Raw genomic sequence first — 13,920 nt, 5'->3', positions numbered from 1 at the left:
CCTACCCAACATTGTCTGCTTGCTGGAGTTGCATCCAACAGCTATCAGTTCTGTTCCTGCAGACTTACAACAGGCACACAGTGCTTGGCAATTTGAAGAAAGAAATAAAAAGTAAGTGTAATTGAGCCCCAAAGGATGCAGTTTGTGAAGAAACTAAATGTTACTTCCTGAGGCTTCACAGTTAACAAAGTTATGAAATAAGGGGCCACTGCAAATTTCTGAGAGACTCCTTGCACCAACTAGGCACTACTCAACTTATTCACAATCCTTCAGTCTAATTTTCACCCTCTTCACTACCACACCTTTCACTAATTGTCTAATTGTTTTATCTCTCAGACATCAGGTACTATGCAAGTTTGTCTCAGAATATCTAAAGACACTGCAATCAAATTCCTTTAATATCAATAGCCTTATTTCTGTTGATACTCATGATAACCAAAAGTAAAAGATGATACTGGGACTTGGACTTAATTTGTATCTGCACTCCAAAACAAAACCTGAAATACTAGTGAGATTTGGATAGATTTAAATAGTCTCTCCCTCACACTCTGGCCTCTCCTCTCTGTTTTTGTTGCTTGAAGTTTTTTTAAATTCCATTCCACTTCAGAATCATCCCCAAACATGAAGTATCTGCTTGCACTTCAACACAGAACAACAGTTCCTGTGGCTGCAAGAGCAGGGACATGAGGGAAAGAGAGGACAAAGCCCAGCTATGGCTGTCACAGGGCAAGGAGGTAAGCCTGTGATACTACATAAAGGACTTCCATTTGCTACAGAGCTCATACCTAGATCATATCTATCTATCTGTGATCTATCTATGTATCTAGATCATGTCTATCCATCATATCATGTCATGTAGGCTGCTGTCACCAGCCAGGCTGTGTGTCACGTGTCCCTCCTTACTGAGAATTACAGCCATGGACTGACAACTTCTACTACCAGGTGAATGAAAGAATCTTTTTTGGAGCAGGAGATCAAATCAGGTCCACTCTCCTGCTACAAAAATACCCAAAGAGCAACACTTCCAATCGAGATCATTTGTATCAGGCCAGAGATCACCTGATGGACACTGACTTTGTTCACAGAGACTCTTCTGCTGTGTGAACTACTGCAGAACTGATCTTTGGCACAGGACCACAGACCTGGAATGAGACCTAGAGCACTGGACCCCTTTTTGTCTTCAAGAGACCAGAGCAAAGAACACTCTTGCTATGTTTCACTGTCAGAAATCTGCTCTTTCACAGCTGAAGGCTCCAACAGTATCTCTCTGCCTTGTCTGTTACAGTTCTTTTCCATCCTGAACCAAGTGCACTGGAAGCTGATCAGCCAAAAAAAACCACCTTTGAAGCCTGTCAGCTAGAAGATTCTCACTCAATGCTATTTGGATTTACTCCATACACTACTTTTGTTTGGTAAATTCAGAAGAGAAGTTACAAAGGTGGAAATAACACCAACCTGGAAAAGTCCAAAGAGGACGAACCTTTAACAATGAACCAGAAGACCTTCAAGGCTGTGGGCAGGGTGGGAGGGTGGCACAGAACTAAACCCAAACCATACCCAAACAACATTTCCCCCAAAACACACAAAGAACCCACTACAGCATCATATGCACAACCCAATGTTTAACACCAGGAGGATAAACAAGCCAAAGTGGTGCAGGCAAAAAAGAGGAAAGCACAGGAAAGTTTCTGCCACTGAAGTACATGCCAGGATTTGTTAAAGAGAAAACTCAAATGACAAACTGTCTCAAGGTGGGTGTGGAATTCAAAAAAAACATTTAACTCTCATGCCCAAGAAAAGGAATTTGTCAAGCAAGGTAGGCTGGCAGCATTACAATTGGCAGGATGACAGCACTTGGTCATTGTGACATGGCAAGTTAGAATAAAACACCACACCGGATGTTGCAATATGAAGTGCCTCAATGATGGAACTATAAGCTCTCTGCCAAAAATAAAATAAAATGATAAATCCATTTTCAGCCTGGGAGCTAGTCTTGAGTTTACAGAACAGGTTCACCAGCCAAAAAAACATGGCAAAATGACAAGGGAAAAAAAAAGAAGGCAGCAGAGCAAGCATTCTTCTACATGATGGGAATCATGATGGATTAGTGGATTAGATTCCAAACAGGAGGATGCTGTATGCTCAAGCTAATGTGCTATGATGAAAATTAAACTGAAAATACAACTCAGCATGATGAGCATATTTATGAAATGAAAATAAGACAAAATGTTTGCAATAATGCTTCAGTAACTCCAGGGCATCGCTTTCGCTGCCCACCTACCAGTACCCAGTATGTTCCTCTAGTTTATTATATAGCAACATTTCACTTAGCAGAAAGAAGAAATAAAGGACATTATGAAAAGGTGCTTTAAAGCAGTTTAAGCCAAGCAGAGTTATTAATGAAGATTTCTGAGCTTGAAGCTCCATTATGATATCACTTTAACTTACATTGCAGGTCAAAATGAAGTTTGTATTAATATTTGTTTAAAGGTATAGTACAAAGGTATATATAAAGGTATATATATACTCTTTTCCTCTCATTTTTAAGATCACCTTAAAAAAGTTTTAAAAGATTACAGCCTGTTCCACGCAAAGTATTTCATTTCCCTAACTTGTGATACAAAGAAACAAAATCATGGTAACAAGCAAAGGAGACACCAAAGAGCAGTGACAAAACACAAAAAGAAACATTTGACTATGTCGACAGATGGACACTTTCAGAGACTTAGACATTTAACTGATCAAGTCCAACTTTCCAGAATGACTATCCTTCTTTCTCACAGCATCAGACAGACCATTTCAAGAATGGTTTATTTCAAGAATACACACCATCCTCCCTTCCCCTCTCTCTGGTCTAAGTTATCTAGAGGCAGGAGATAGGGACAGAAGACAAGTGCTGGGAGGATGTGGGACCTCAAGTCAGCAACAGTAGCAGGAATATGTCACTGCCTAGGGGAAATGCAGCCTCTCCTTTGTCATGACAAGGCTGCTGCTTCACACAGAGCAGCTCAGGGAGAGGAGGGAGAGGTCAAAACAACACATACTGAAGTGATCCAAAGCTCAAAGAGGTATTTTCTTCTCCATCCAAGATATTAACTTGTTCTCACAGCTAACTGAAACTTGTTAAGCCCTCAGTAGCACTTCAAATTACTAACTTGGCAGAAACCAAGAAAACTTCTATTAGGAAGTTGTCTTAGCTCCCCATGTGGTCAGACAAAACTAGAATATAGGCAAAGAAAATGACACAACTGAGGTAATGAATGTAAATTACACTTTCAGTGGAGTTTTAGAAAATTGTCAGGACAATCCAAAGGCAGTATGGTCACCTTCTTTCTTACATGTCCAAGTTCTGAGGTAACAAACTGAAAAATACCAAGTTACCACTTCAGCCCAAATTATGGAAGGAGGACTAGTGTCTTCATGCCCTTCTTTCTGTGCTCCATGCTTCCTATATGGTGCAGGACAAGCACTGAGGGGTTTAATTTAATTCAGATTGCTCTTTCTGCCTATCCTGCACACCTCTCCCAGCACACTTGGATGACCACTTTTGCTCAGGCCAGAAGCATACCAAGTACAAGCATTCTCACACAGTGTCCTGCATCCAAGTCACTTACCTCCTTCTCCACTGTTGCACCATTACATAAGGTTCCTCCATTCTTTCTTTCTCTTACTTTTAAGAAAATATTTAAAATTCATGTCCCCAAAACCAAAACCACCACTTTCTTACTGGTATGCACTTGCATCATGAAAATCCAAAACTTCTTTTAAACTACATCAAAATTTCTACCTTTTAAATTGCAACATGTATCTGTACAAACAATCAATACATTCTCCAAACATCTATTACTGTGCTGCTCTGGCAACAACTCTTGAAGGAAAAAAAATCTATACCCAACAAAATAAGTAACAAGTACAATAATAGAAGATATTTGCATGTTAGCATTTACTCTGTCCAGTATGCATGATACTTACTTGGTGCATTCTTCTAAAGACTGTACAAGCATTTGCTGGAAAGAACTTATTTCTTCCAGGTTTCCCATTAAGTAAGAAGTATTTGTCAAGGTTAACCTGGAGCCAAAGCAAATAAAACATATTTAGGTTTGCAGCTATTGACTAACTGTGCATTAATACTAACTGTGCATTAATACTATCTATTGCATTAAAAGAAAATGCTTACTGGTTCTTAGATCAAGGACCAGACTGTTTCACTCAGCAAGCAAGCTGAATAAAAGCAATCCCTGCCTCAAGAATCACACAGTTCACAGAGGTAAATTCACACTGACATCCACATTTTGACCATGTTAACCCTCCCCAATACATGAGAGATCTCAATTTAAAACACAGGACAAACTCACATACTTTTCACTGGCTTGTAATGGTCGCAGGTAGTTTGAAAGCATTGTTTGTAGCTCCTTAGCATATTCATTTTCTGTTTCTAATATATTTTGTAGCACCTACAATAAATGACAATTGCTAATTGGTACTTTTTAAGATATATCAATACCAGTTTTAAAGCATACTAAAAACTTATCATGATAAAAACTTAAATGAGAGTTCCTACTTTAAAAATGCAAATATCAGCAAATATTGAATACTATGCATCTATGAAATTCACAGGGGAAAACCCCACACTACACCAGATGAGCCATCCTTTAGCTGTATACAAAAAAAAAGGTAAGCCTACAGGATTATCACTACAATTTTGCAAAATTTGAGTTACACAGAGCTTTCCTCCAAAACCAGGGGTAATTATTCCCCCTATGTACTTCAGAACAGTCACAGACCATCAGAGGATGGTAAAGCACAATAGAACTTGCAAGAGAAATTAACAGCATCAGTTTCTTAGTCTCAATTACAACACATTGCAACTAATATTGCTAGTGGAGTGTTCAGATCCACTAAATAACCTGCTAGAACACCTGAATATTAACAGATTTACAAAGATCAAGTAATTCCCATCTACACTTACCAATACAATTAGCACTATTACATTATTTTTAAATAGTGCTGCCTAACCTTACATTTGGGAGTACACTGCCATAAGAAAATTACAATAGACTGATGCAAAACCAGGTATTTATAAAATACAGCACACACACTTGGGGTTTGGCTGAATATAAATCAAACAAGAAGAATAACCCCAAGTATGTACAGGAAAACATTTTACTGGGCCATTTCTTGGGGGCCTGCTTTAGGACATCCTCCAATATAATCAAATCAGGTTCTACAGTGCTTTTAGAAGGCAACTTATTTTTTGCCTCCAAAAGTTATTTAGCAAGAGAATCATCAGAATTAAATGCAGTTTAGTGAACAGAGCTGAACTTCAAAAACTTACTGCTAGTCAGTGGTCACAAGCTGCAGCACAAACCTCATTTTGTTACATGCCATATTTGCCAAGCCTATAGTAATATCTCATTTCAGCATTTATAGGAACAACTGTAATTGAGTGCATTATTCACTGTTGTAGTCAATACTCTTTCTTAGGAAATAAAAAAAGCCATTCATTCCTAAATGCAAACCTGATGAAATAACTTTAAATAGTTCAGTATGTCAATGAAGAATTCACTGTTCCTTTCATTGGTGTCACTGATTCTGCTTATTCCTTGAATGCTTCTATTCATTTGGGGAGAGAGAGAGAGAAACCATTTTTGAGTCCATTCTTTTGTTGCAAGTCTGAATCTTGAACTGAAGATTAAAATGTCTCCATTCTCTGCTAAACACTATGACAGAAAAATGTCACAGGGAAAGTTATGGCTACTTGGAACTTACAGCATAAAGTACAATATGGGCACACAAATTTTTAAGAAGCTAAGAGGGTTTTTTGACCCTTTAGACCAGGGAAATAAAATATCTCTGCCAATCATAGCACTAACTAATTCCATTTCTCTTTTATATACATAAAACAAAGAAAGCAAAGAGTTCAAATGCAAATATAAAAGTACTTGGCATCCATGAGGTTCAAAACTAAGTGCAAAACCAATATTTTTCAATATGGTTTTCCCCACAAAAATCTCCCAGCCCAAAGTCATTACACTGGCAGGAAAAATTAGTAGGGAAAAGGAGACTGAAAGCCAGGGACAAAACCACAGTGTCCTGATGAAGATCCAAACAGTATTAAAAGACTCTGAAAGATAAAAATCAACAAATTTGCTAAAGATCTTGAAAGACTGCAGCACTATTCCATTTTCTCAAAGATAACTTCCATTCTGTGCTATAAACAGCTGTCTGAAAAGCTTGAAATAAAACTAGTTTCACGTTGGACACACTTCATTATTTTCCTTGTGCTAGTTTGGATTTTTCTTTGAGGATATTCTTTGCCATATGGAGAACATGGGATTAGAGGAAAAAGACTTAAGGGCAGGGGAAAGTAATAACAAGAAAGCTTAAAAACTAGAATTAGTAACCTGACAATGAGTGGAAAAAGGAAAATGAATGCCACTGTAAATAAAACTATGCTACAAAACCTGTGCAGAGTACCAGATGCACTCACACATCTTTTTATTCTAGTAACTCACAATGTTACACAATACCTGAGATATACAGTTTCAACAGTCCCCAGAACATATTAAATCTATTACCCTTTCTTTTAAACAAGTACAGTTTTCACTGCATACAAGTTTGGTTTTTTTTTTACTTTGAATACATTTTTTAAAGAATAACCTTGCTTACATAGCTCTAAAACATAATTTCTGTGATATCTTGCATTCTTCCAGCTTGACTTACCTACCTCACTGAGAAGCTGTGAGGATTATTGGACTGTGCTTTGAAGTGACAAGTAGTCATTACTGCAACTCAGTATTTTGGCACCAGAAATCCCTTACATTCCTCACATCCACATCTCTTCCACATGATCTAATAATCACCTTTCTTCCCTTTCCTGCTCTCTGAGCACTCTGGCTGCTGCAGGACCCCATGAGAGCTCCCAGACCTCGTTTCCACAGCTCCACCACAACATTTGCAGGATCCTCCCGGGTATGACAGAGCAGCATTGCAGCCTTTGCAGCCCGTCACTGATGAATGGCAGGCACACACAGCTGAGCTCAGAAAGCACCAGCTCTCCCAAGCACATGGCACACAAAATTCAACATGGTTAACAGTCTGACACACAAAACCTCAGCCTTCTCCCTACCACCCAAAAATGGATTTACCATTACCTACACGAAGATGATTGCCTTCCAAATCGGTGGGAGAAAAGGCAGAGTTCAGAGATACACTTGGGCGTGATCCTGTAGCACACTGACATTTTATCACAGTAGTATGGCACTTCACCAAAATATCACAAAGTTGAGCAAAATTGTGATCAGTATGTCATTTTCCTGGTTCACAAGAATTTGCTGAACTCCTTAAAACAGGCCCTTGAGAGGGGCATTGTAAAGCACTGCACAAGTATACCATACGAGGGCCCTCAAAAACTTACATGAACTTCAGTAGACAACTTGATCCGACTTTAAAAGTGTGACCTCAAAAGGAGTGTTTATTTTCTACTACTTCTCAAACACTTAAAAGGAAATAAGGTTATCCAAATACTCATAACTGAAGAAATTTGCCCATTTCTTCACCTGCTTTTAGAATAGCTACCTAATCTCAAAGCAACTGTAAATGGAGAGAACCTGATTTTATTCTGGATACAGAGTTACAAACTCTCAAGGGATCTGAAGCAAAAATAAAACTCAGAGTAATGCCTGCTCTGTCTTCAGGGAATAACATGCAACAATACACCCACTTCTTCAGTAATAGGCTACCAAATTACTTCTACATGGAAAATGCTTCATCACAAGTCTGGTTCATATTACATACTACTACTATAGACTTGTACCATTTCATGGAGGACAGAACCTCAGCATTCTCTACTAACCCGAATTCCTGAGCCAGGCCAAATGTACATACATAACAAATGTGTCTGCTCAGCAACACGTAGTGCAAGGAGCAACAATTAAACACACTGAGACTAGAAGCATGTGATTTGTGTCTCACGAACTCCAGACAGAGCTGTGAATCCACAGAAGTAAAGAACGTGTTTACAAGGGGGCAAAGAGAAGAGGAAAGTGGGGAAAGCAGTCTCCTCTTTACATTAAGTATTTTCCCTTAGCCTATCCCAGTCCTCCTCCCAGAAAGGGAGCCTCTCCTGTCACTTTCTGAATGGCCTTTTGATTTTGTCCTCAGTCTAAAAAATGTATCTTCAAGTGCTGCCTGCACAAAACCTTCCCCAGGGTAAACAGCAATAAATAACTGGGGTGACTATAGAGTCTCAGCACATCCACATGTGGGGACAACCAACAACCCAAAAATAGTACATAGTCCCAGAGTACCAGTCTCAACTCCATCTTAGTAGCCAAGAAAACCTTAAACACAGATTTTAACATTTACTCCTTCACTCCAGCTACATCCTTTCAGCTACCAGTTGCCAAAAGTTTTTTTAGAGATCTTCTGCTTTTTCCTCAACTTTATTATCAGTACAGACTGATGACATATAGCATAGGGAAGTCCCATGTCTGCAGCTTAGATATTAGGACAGAACAAAAACTCAACTCAGAATTTCACTTCAGTGAATGGCTTTGCTGTTTGTCTTATCTACATGCAAAACATGCAAAAATCTTACATATTTAATAGAAATTGAAAATATTCTATAGGTATTTTGCCATCAGAAGCACAAAATGTATCTCAAGAAAATCTAAATGCCAACACGTCTAATTTAGGTTTCAGACACAGCAGTACACTCTTACTTCTCTGAAACAATGGGCAAGGTACAGCACAGCCTCTCATTTTCTAAACCAGAAGAATAAAATGGTGACTTAAAAAAAAAAAAGTAGGGTCATTTGCCACACTATGGAAAAATGTGAAAATGACAATTATCCAATTCGTTGCAGACAGACTTAAGGCCACCACTCCAGCATCAGTGCTGTGATTTACAACATATTTGTATATTATTGTGAACTGGTCCTTTTCACTCCCTACAATGTCATCAACAGTTATTAAGTAATTAGCAGTCAAAACAGTTGACATCTCATTACATCAGGTTAATTGTACCAAGAAAGTTGCACCTGAGCAAGACATAAAGTAAACTAATCCTAAGAGTAGGTATATGATGGTCACTAGGGTTTGGGACCCTAGTGGCCATCATATAATTTTTTTGGGTTTTTGTTTTTTAATTAAACTACTTAAAAAGCCAGCCACAGATGTATTTCCCAAAGTATAGTACCTTGAGCCTCCACAATTAGAAAGGGTTATCCAGGGAACCATTATAAAAATCACACAAACCAAAGGTGATATTTCAAAATTGTATGGTATAACTTAGGTGCCTGAACAAATTCAACATTTACTTTCTCTTCTTTTCACTTAAGAACGCTTTCATCTCTCAAATTTGCATCGACACACTACAACAACTTAAAAAGAAAAAAAACACTATAAAGAGATACAGTGAAAACAAAAATAAATTCAATCGATCCACTATTTTGTCACTGGATATAGCACAGCAAGATCTTTACTTCCTGCAGTTTGAGGGAAGGGTGTGCCTGCATGGATACTTTCCATTGTGACCAGCAGTTATGGGATGCAGTAGCCAAAGAACTGTAGCCCTCCCTTCACCACAGAATTGCAGCTACTGACAGAGGCAGGAGCAGAGGCTGCTTCACAGCTTTCAATTAGGGACTACAGACAAAATCCCTCTGCTCTTCCAGGTGCTATTCAAGCCACAACCACACAAGACAAAACCAGAAAATGATGCTTTATGATCTTTCTTAAAAACTGACATAGAAATGAAAACCCATGACAGCTGCTGGAAGAAAAGGGAAGGAAAGGTTGTGGTTTGGTTTTACACCAGCAGGGAGCAGTGCTTAACAAAAACAGTAAGATGCTGTTTAGCTTCCCAATGTATCTCCTCGATAAATAAATGATTCTCAACATGGTTACAACACACTTAAAGACAGAGTTGGGTATGTTTCTTACATGCAACCTAGTACCTGAGTACTAGGTTAAGAATTCCTGGGGGTATGCTAAAGGCTCACTCTGCCTGTACTGCCTTGCTGTGAAATCTATGCACAGTATAAGGGAGAGGTTCCTTAGGTTAACAACAGAGTTGATTTACAAACATCAATACAAAGGAAGCAAACTGAACATTTTGAAACAGTCTCTTATTCAACAAAAAGGACAAAAGTATACTTAATTAGTTTAACACAGCAGAATTTCAGTAATTCAAGGAGATTGGGGAACATTGTCACATGTGGGGGATGGGAGAAAAAAAGGAAATTAGGAACTAGCAAAACATGAGCATAATATTACACTAATGAATATCATTCACTTACTTTAGACTGTAATTTTTGCACCGTGTTTAAGAATCTACATATGTGATATTCTATTAAACAAATAATGATCTTATTGATATGAAAATCCACCAATACCCTTATTTAGTTTTGGTATTTCCTGGCAAGACTGCCTTGTTCGCTTTTTTTTTCCAGATAAGAGCATTTAGTTAAATGACATTCTACGGTATATAACAGCTCACATGGAAGAAAAAATGATCACTCACCACATTGTAGTAACTTTTGTTAATTGCAGATGTATCAAAGCCTTTAGGTGGACTCTTCAATGTACCTGATTTGGGGGAGACTGGTTTTTCTGAAATAAAAGATATTTTGGGGTCAGTGGGGTGCAATTTCACAGCTCAACACTAGAGGTCAAACAAACTGCTTTAAAATATTTATCAAGATACAGTGAAAAGGGTGTTTCACTGAGAAACATTCATAATTGTACTTGAAATTACTGGCAAAGAATCAGTATGTTCACAATGAATGAAACTCTAGCTCATTGAAGGCAAGCAGAAAAACTGCCATTCTTTTTCCTGGAACCAGAAAGGCAGTTAATAAAATTTGCACTTCCAAATGTATTTTTTAAAAACAAGATGTTGTTATAAACTGCAATTAAAAAAAAAGGCAAAAAAAAAAATCAGTAACAGCCATTTCCAAACCATATACACACTTTCAGACAAAAGCATTATTAAGTTTCAATATTGATTTAATGAACTCTGTGAAAGCAAGTGACCAATCAAAGGCTGAACACTCCAGAAGTGAGACATTACACTCAGTCTCAAAATAAGAATCAAAACACTGTACTAGTGAAGTGACTTACCTTATGCCCAGAAAATCATCTTTTAAAACAAATTATCTCTTAAAACAAATTATCTTTTGCTATTAATGAAGGATAGAATAAAAATATTTATGCACTTGAGAACAGGGTTCTTCATAAAAATAAATCCTTCCTATAACCCATAGGGAATCTATCCCTCAGTAGTGCATGCTCTTCCTAGAAGGACAACATAAATCTGCAAATTAGATCAAAACAACAGTCCTGAGAGTTACCCAAGTGCTGGCCCAGATCAGAGAGACAGAGAAAACACACTCCCCTAAAGCCTTCCCTCCCACCACTGCCACTCCTCTAAGTCAATTACAGAGGAACAAACATGAAGTGAGAGAAAATCTAAAGCAACATGCTGCAGAAATAGCAACTAAGATTTGCAGCATCTCTTCTTGATCTCTCACACTTGACTGTGCACTCAACCAACTGAAAATGCTTGTGAGACTCTGTTTATCAGGACATTTTGGTGTTTTGGTTTGTCTATTTCTGTATGTTTTTTAAATAATCAGGCTTCTCTAATATGCAAATCTCAAATAAGCATTTGAGTAATTTGCATCCAAGCTATAAAACAGCAAATTGTCAACTGAACTGCTCCATACAAAACCACAGAAGCATCACCAAAACATACCTACTGAAGGCTCTACCTTTATTTTAAAAGCAAGTTCCTGTTTCAAACACATTTTAATAAAGATATATGAATAATTTAAGTCTAGTTTACCTGATACCTCAGGCTAAGAATAAATTATGCAAGTCTCAAACACCTCTCCAGGAGAAGCCCAGTCAGCCAAGCCAAGGACCAGCTATGGAAAATTCCCATGGACAGCAGAGCTGACCAGGGAAGCAGCATCATAAGCAGAACACTCCCTGTGGTACCTCTCCTGAGCAATTTAGGGCTTCTTCAGGCTCCCAGCTGCAGCCCATGGATGATGCCAGCTTAAGCAAGCTGACTCCAGGTGCAGATCACCCTTTCATCTCCAGTACCAGGACAGCCTGGCAGCCCAGAGGCTTTAGCTAACAGCCCACAAAGAGCAGCTCAGTCCCCATAAGCACACAAATGCAAGTATCTTTAAAGGGATTTGCTCTGTATTGCAGTGGAACTCCCCTCAAAGAAGCTAATCTAAAAATAAAATAAAGTCTTAAAACTGCCAAACATGTGCAAAGAAAAAAAAAACACATTCTCCTTAGCACATTCAGGGATGACAGTAAAACCCTTTGGGTTAATATCCCCTGCCTAGCCAGGCCACATCAGATCTAAGCTGACACACAGCACAAAAACTGTTAGAGCCAGCAGTTCTCCAGCTGGGAACACTGGTGCTCTCAGCCACCAGCCCTGCAATGCATATGTGCTCTGCTATACAGCCAAGTAATTCCAAATGACAGGACTCCCCCCACCCCTTCAGAACCAAGCTGGAAACTCAAGCAGATTTGCCATCAAACACTCAGTGTGAAAGGACCTAAAATCACCTCATATGTATGGCTACTCATTTATGTATTCATCTATAATGCTTCTCTGTATGGGACAATTAAAACTCTTTTCTTTGTACTGAATGATGAAAATGATGTCATTCCCACAAACTTGGTAATTTGCTTTTACACTCTGTGGAAGCTCTTGAACTTATCCTACAATTTATAGTGACTTTCACGTTCACTAAATACCTCAAGGTTTATTATCATGTGCCAAAAAACATGAAAGGAGAAACCAGAGTTATTTAAGGATAAAAGTAAATACTTGTCACAGAATTTATCATAATACAGATGTCTTGAAAGAAGGAACAAGAGTTATTTAAGGATAAAGGTAAATACTTGTCATTGAATTTATCATAATACAGATGGCTGATCATTGTTAAGCTGGCTGATCATGGAATTCTGGTTCTTTGTTATTTAAAGGGTGCAAAAATACCTCTCCACTTAAGCTGCTGAAGAAAGTGGGAGGTTTTTTTGCTGAAACATATAGAGTCATTTATATTGCCAGCTGTTCAGCTGATTCAGTTATCCATCAGAGGCACTCACATGTCCAAATTCAGATTTAAAGACAGGACAGAAAAAAAGAATCACACATTCATATAATTTTGCCTGAACAGTTATAATCAACATTTAGTTTTTAAAATGTAAAGGCCATTTCTATTGCAGAAACACAGAATCAGACACAGCAAATTAGTCCATCTGTCTATCATGTCTGGTATTCTGCCTCCAAGCAGTGCCTTGCTTCATAATGAGGAATAAGAAACAGTCTTGCTGCAATTAGCTTATTGCACAATGCATTACAGAGAAGAAAATCCTCATCTTGAACATAAGAAATCACTTTCTTTGTTTATGCTAAGTTAAGTGTCGTTTATTATCCTTGGTAATAGAACATTAGAGTATTTTGCAAACAGAGCATATTTCATTAAACATTTCAAGGAGGAACCACCCCTATTCAGCACACTACATCTTTATGAAGGCCATGGGTTTTTGAAACATCAGCAAAAGCCTGGCACCTTGCCCACTCCACAGAGGCTCTATTTCTCAAAACTCTGGAAGAGAGTGACCTGAGCCAGACACCAGCTTTTCCCACACAGATTTTTGCATCTCCCTACTTTTCTCCAGGCACAATGTGCATCCCTTATATTAACACTGAAAGCACAGTGAAAATGGCTCAGCATATGATCAAATCCAAAGCTGGCAGGCATCTGCTCAAGTATAGGAAGAGATGGTATCCTGCTGGTGACTGAAACCAAGAGCTAAGTTCCCACTGTCCATCTCTCTTGTGATCAAAGCATCACATTCAAATGCCCTCAGCCACACTTGATA

At 38.3% G+C, this 13,920-nt stretch overlaps 1 protein-coding gene across 8 annotated transcripts in view; it reads right to left on the bottom strand.

The window, feature by feature from the left end:
* Positions 1-13,920, bottom strand: part of ARHGEF7 (Rho guanine nucleotide exchange factor 7) — a 116,430-nt gene that overhangs the window by 45,404 nt on the left and 57,106 nt on the right. For all 8 annotated transcript variants that reach the window (XR_013180807.1, XR_013180806.1, XM_077173323.1 and 5 more), the window contains 3 exons: positions 10,526-10,614; positions 4,360-4,454; positions 3,973-4,068 (listed from right to left, as the gene is read on the bottom strand). Coding sequence is in view for 6 of the 8 variants with exons in the window: in XM_077173323.1 (XP_077029438.1) it covers positions 3,973-4,068; positions 4,360-4,454; positions 10,526-10,614 (280 nt within the window). In the remaining 2 variants the exon portion in view is untranslated. The remainder of the gene's footprint in view (positions 1-3,972; positions 4,069-4,359; positions 4,455-10,525; positions 10,615-13,920) is intronic.

This window comes from Agelaius phoeniceus, chromosome 2 (assembly GCF_051311805.1).
Source record: "Agelaius phoeniceus isolate bAgePho1 chromosome 2, bAgePho1.hap1, whole genome shotgun sequence".
In the NCBI taxonomy this organism is placed as follows: domain Eukaryota; kingdom Metazoa; phylum Chordata; class Aves; order Passeriformes; family Icteridae; genus Agelaius; species Agelaius phoeniceus.
This window is presented reverse-complemented; position numbering and strand designations above follow the sequence as displayed.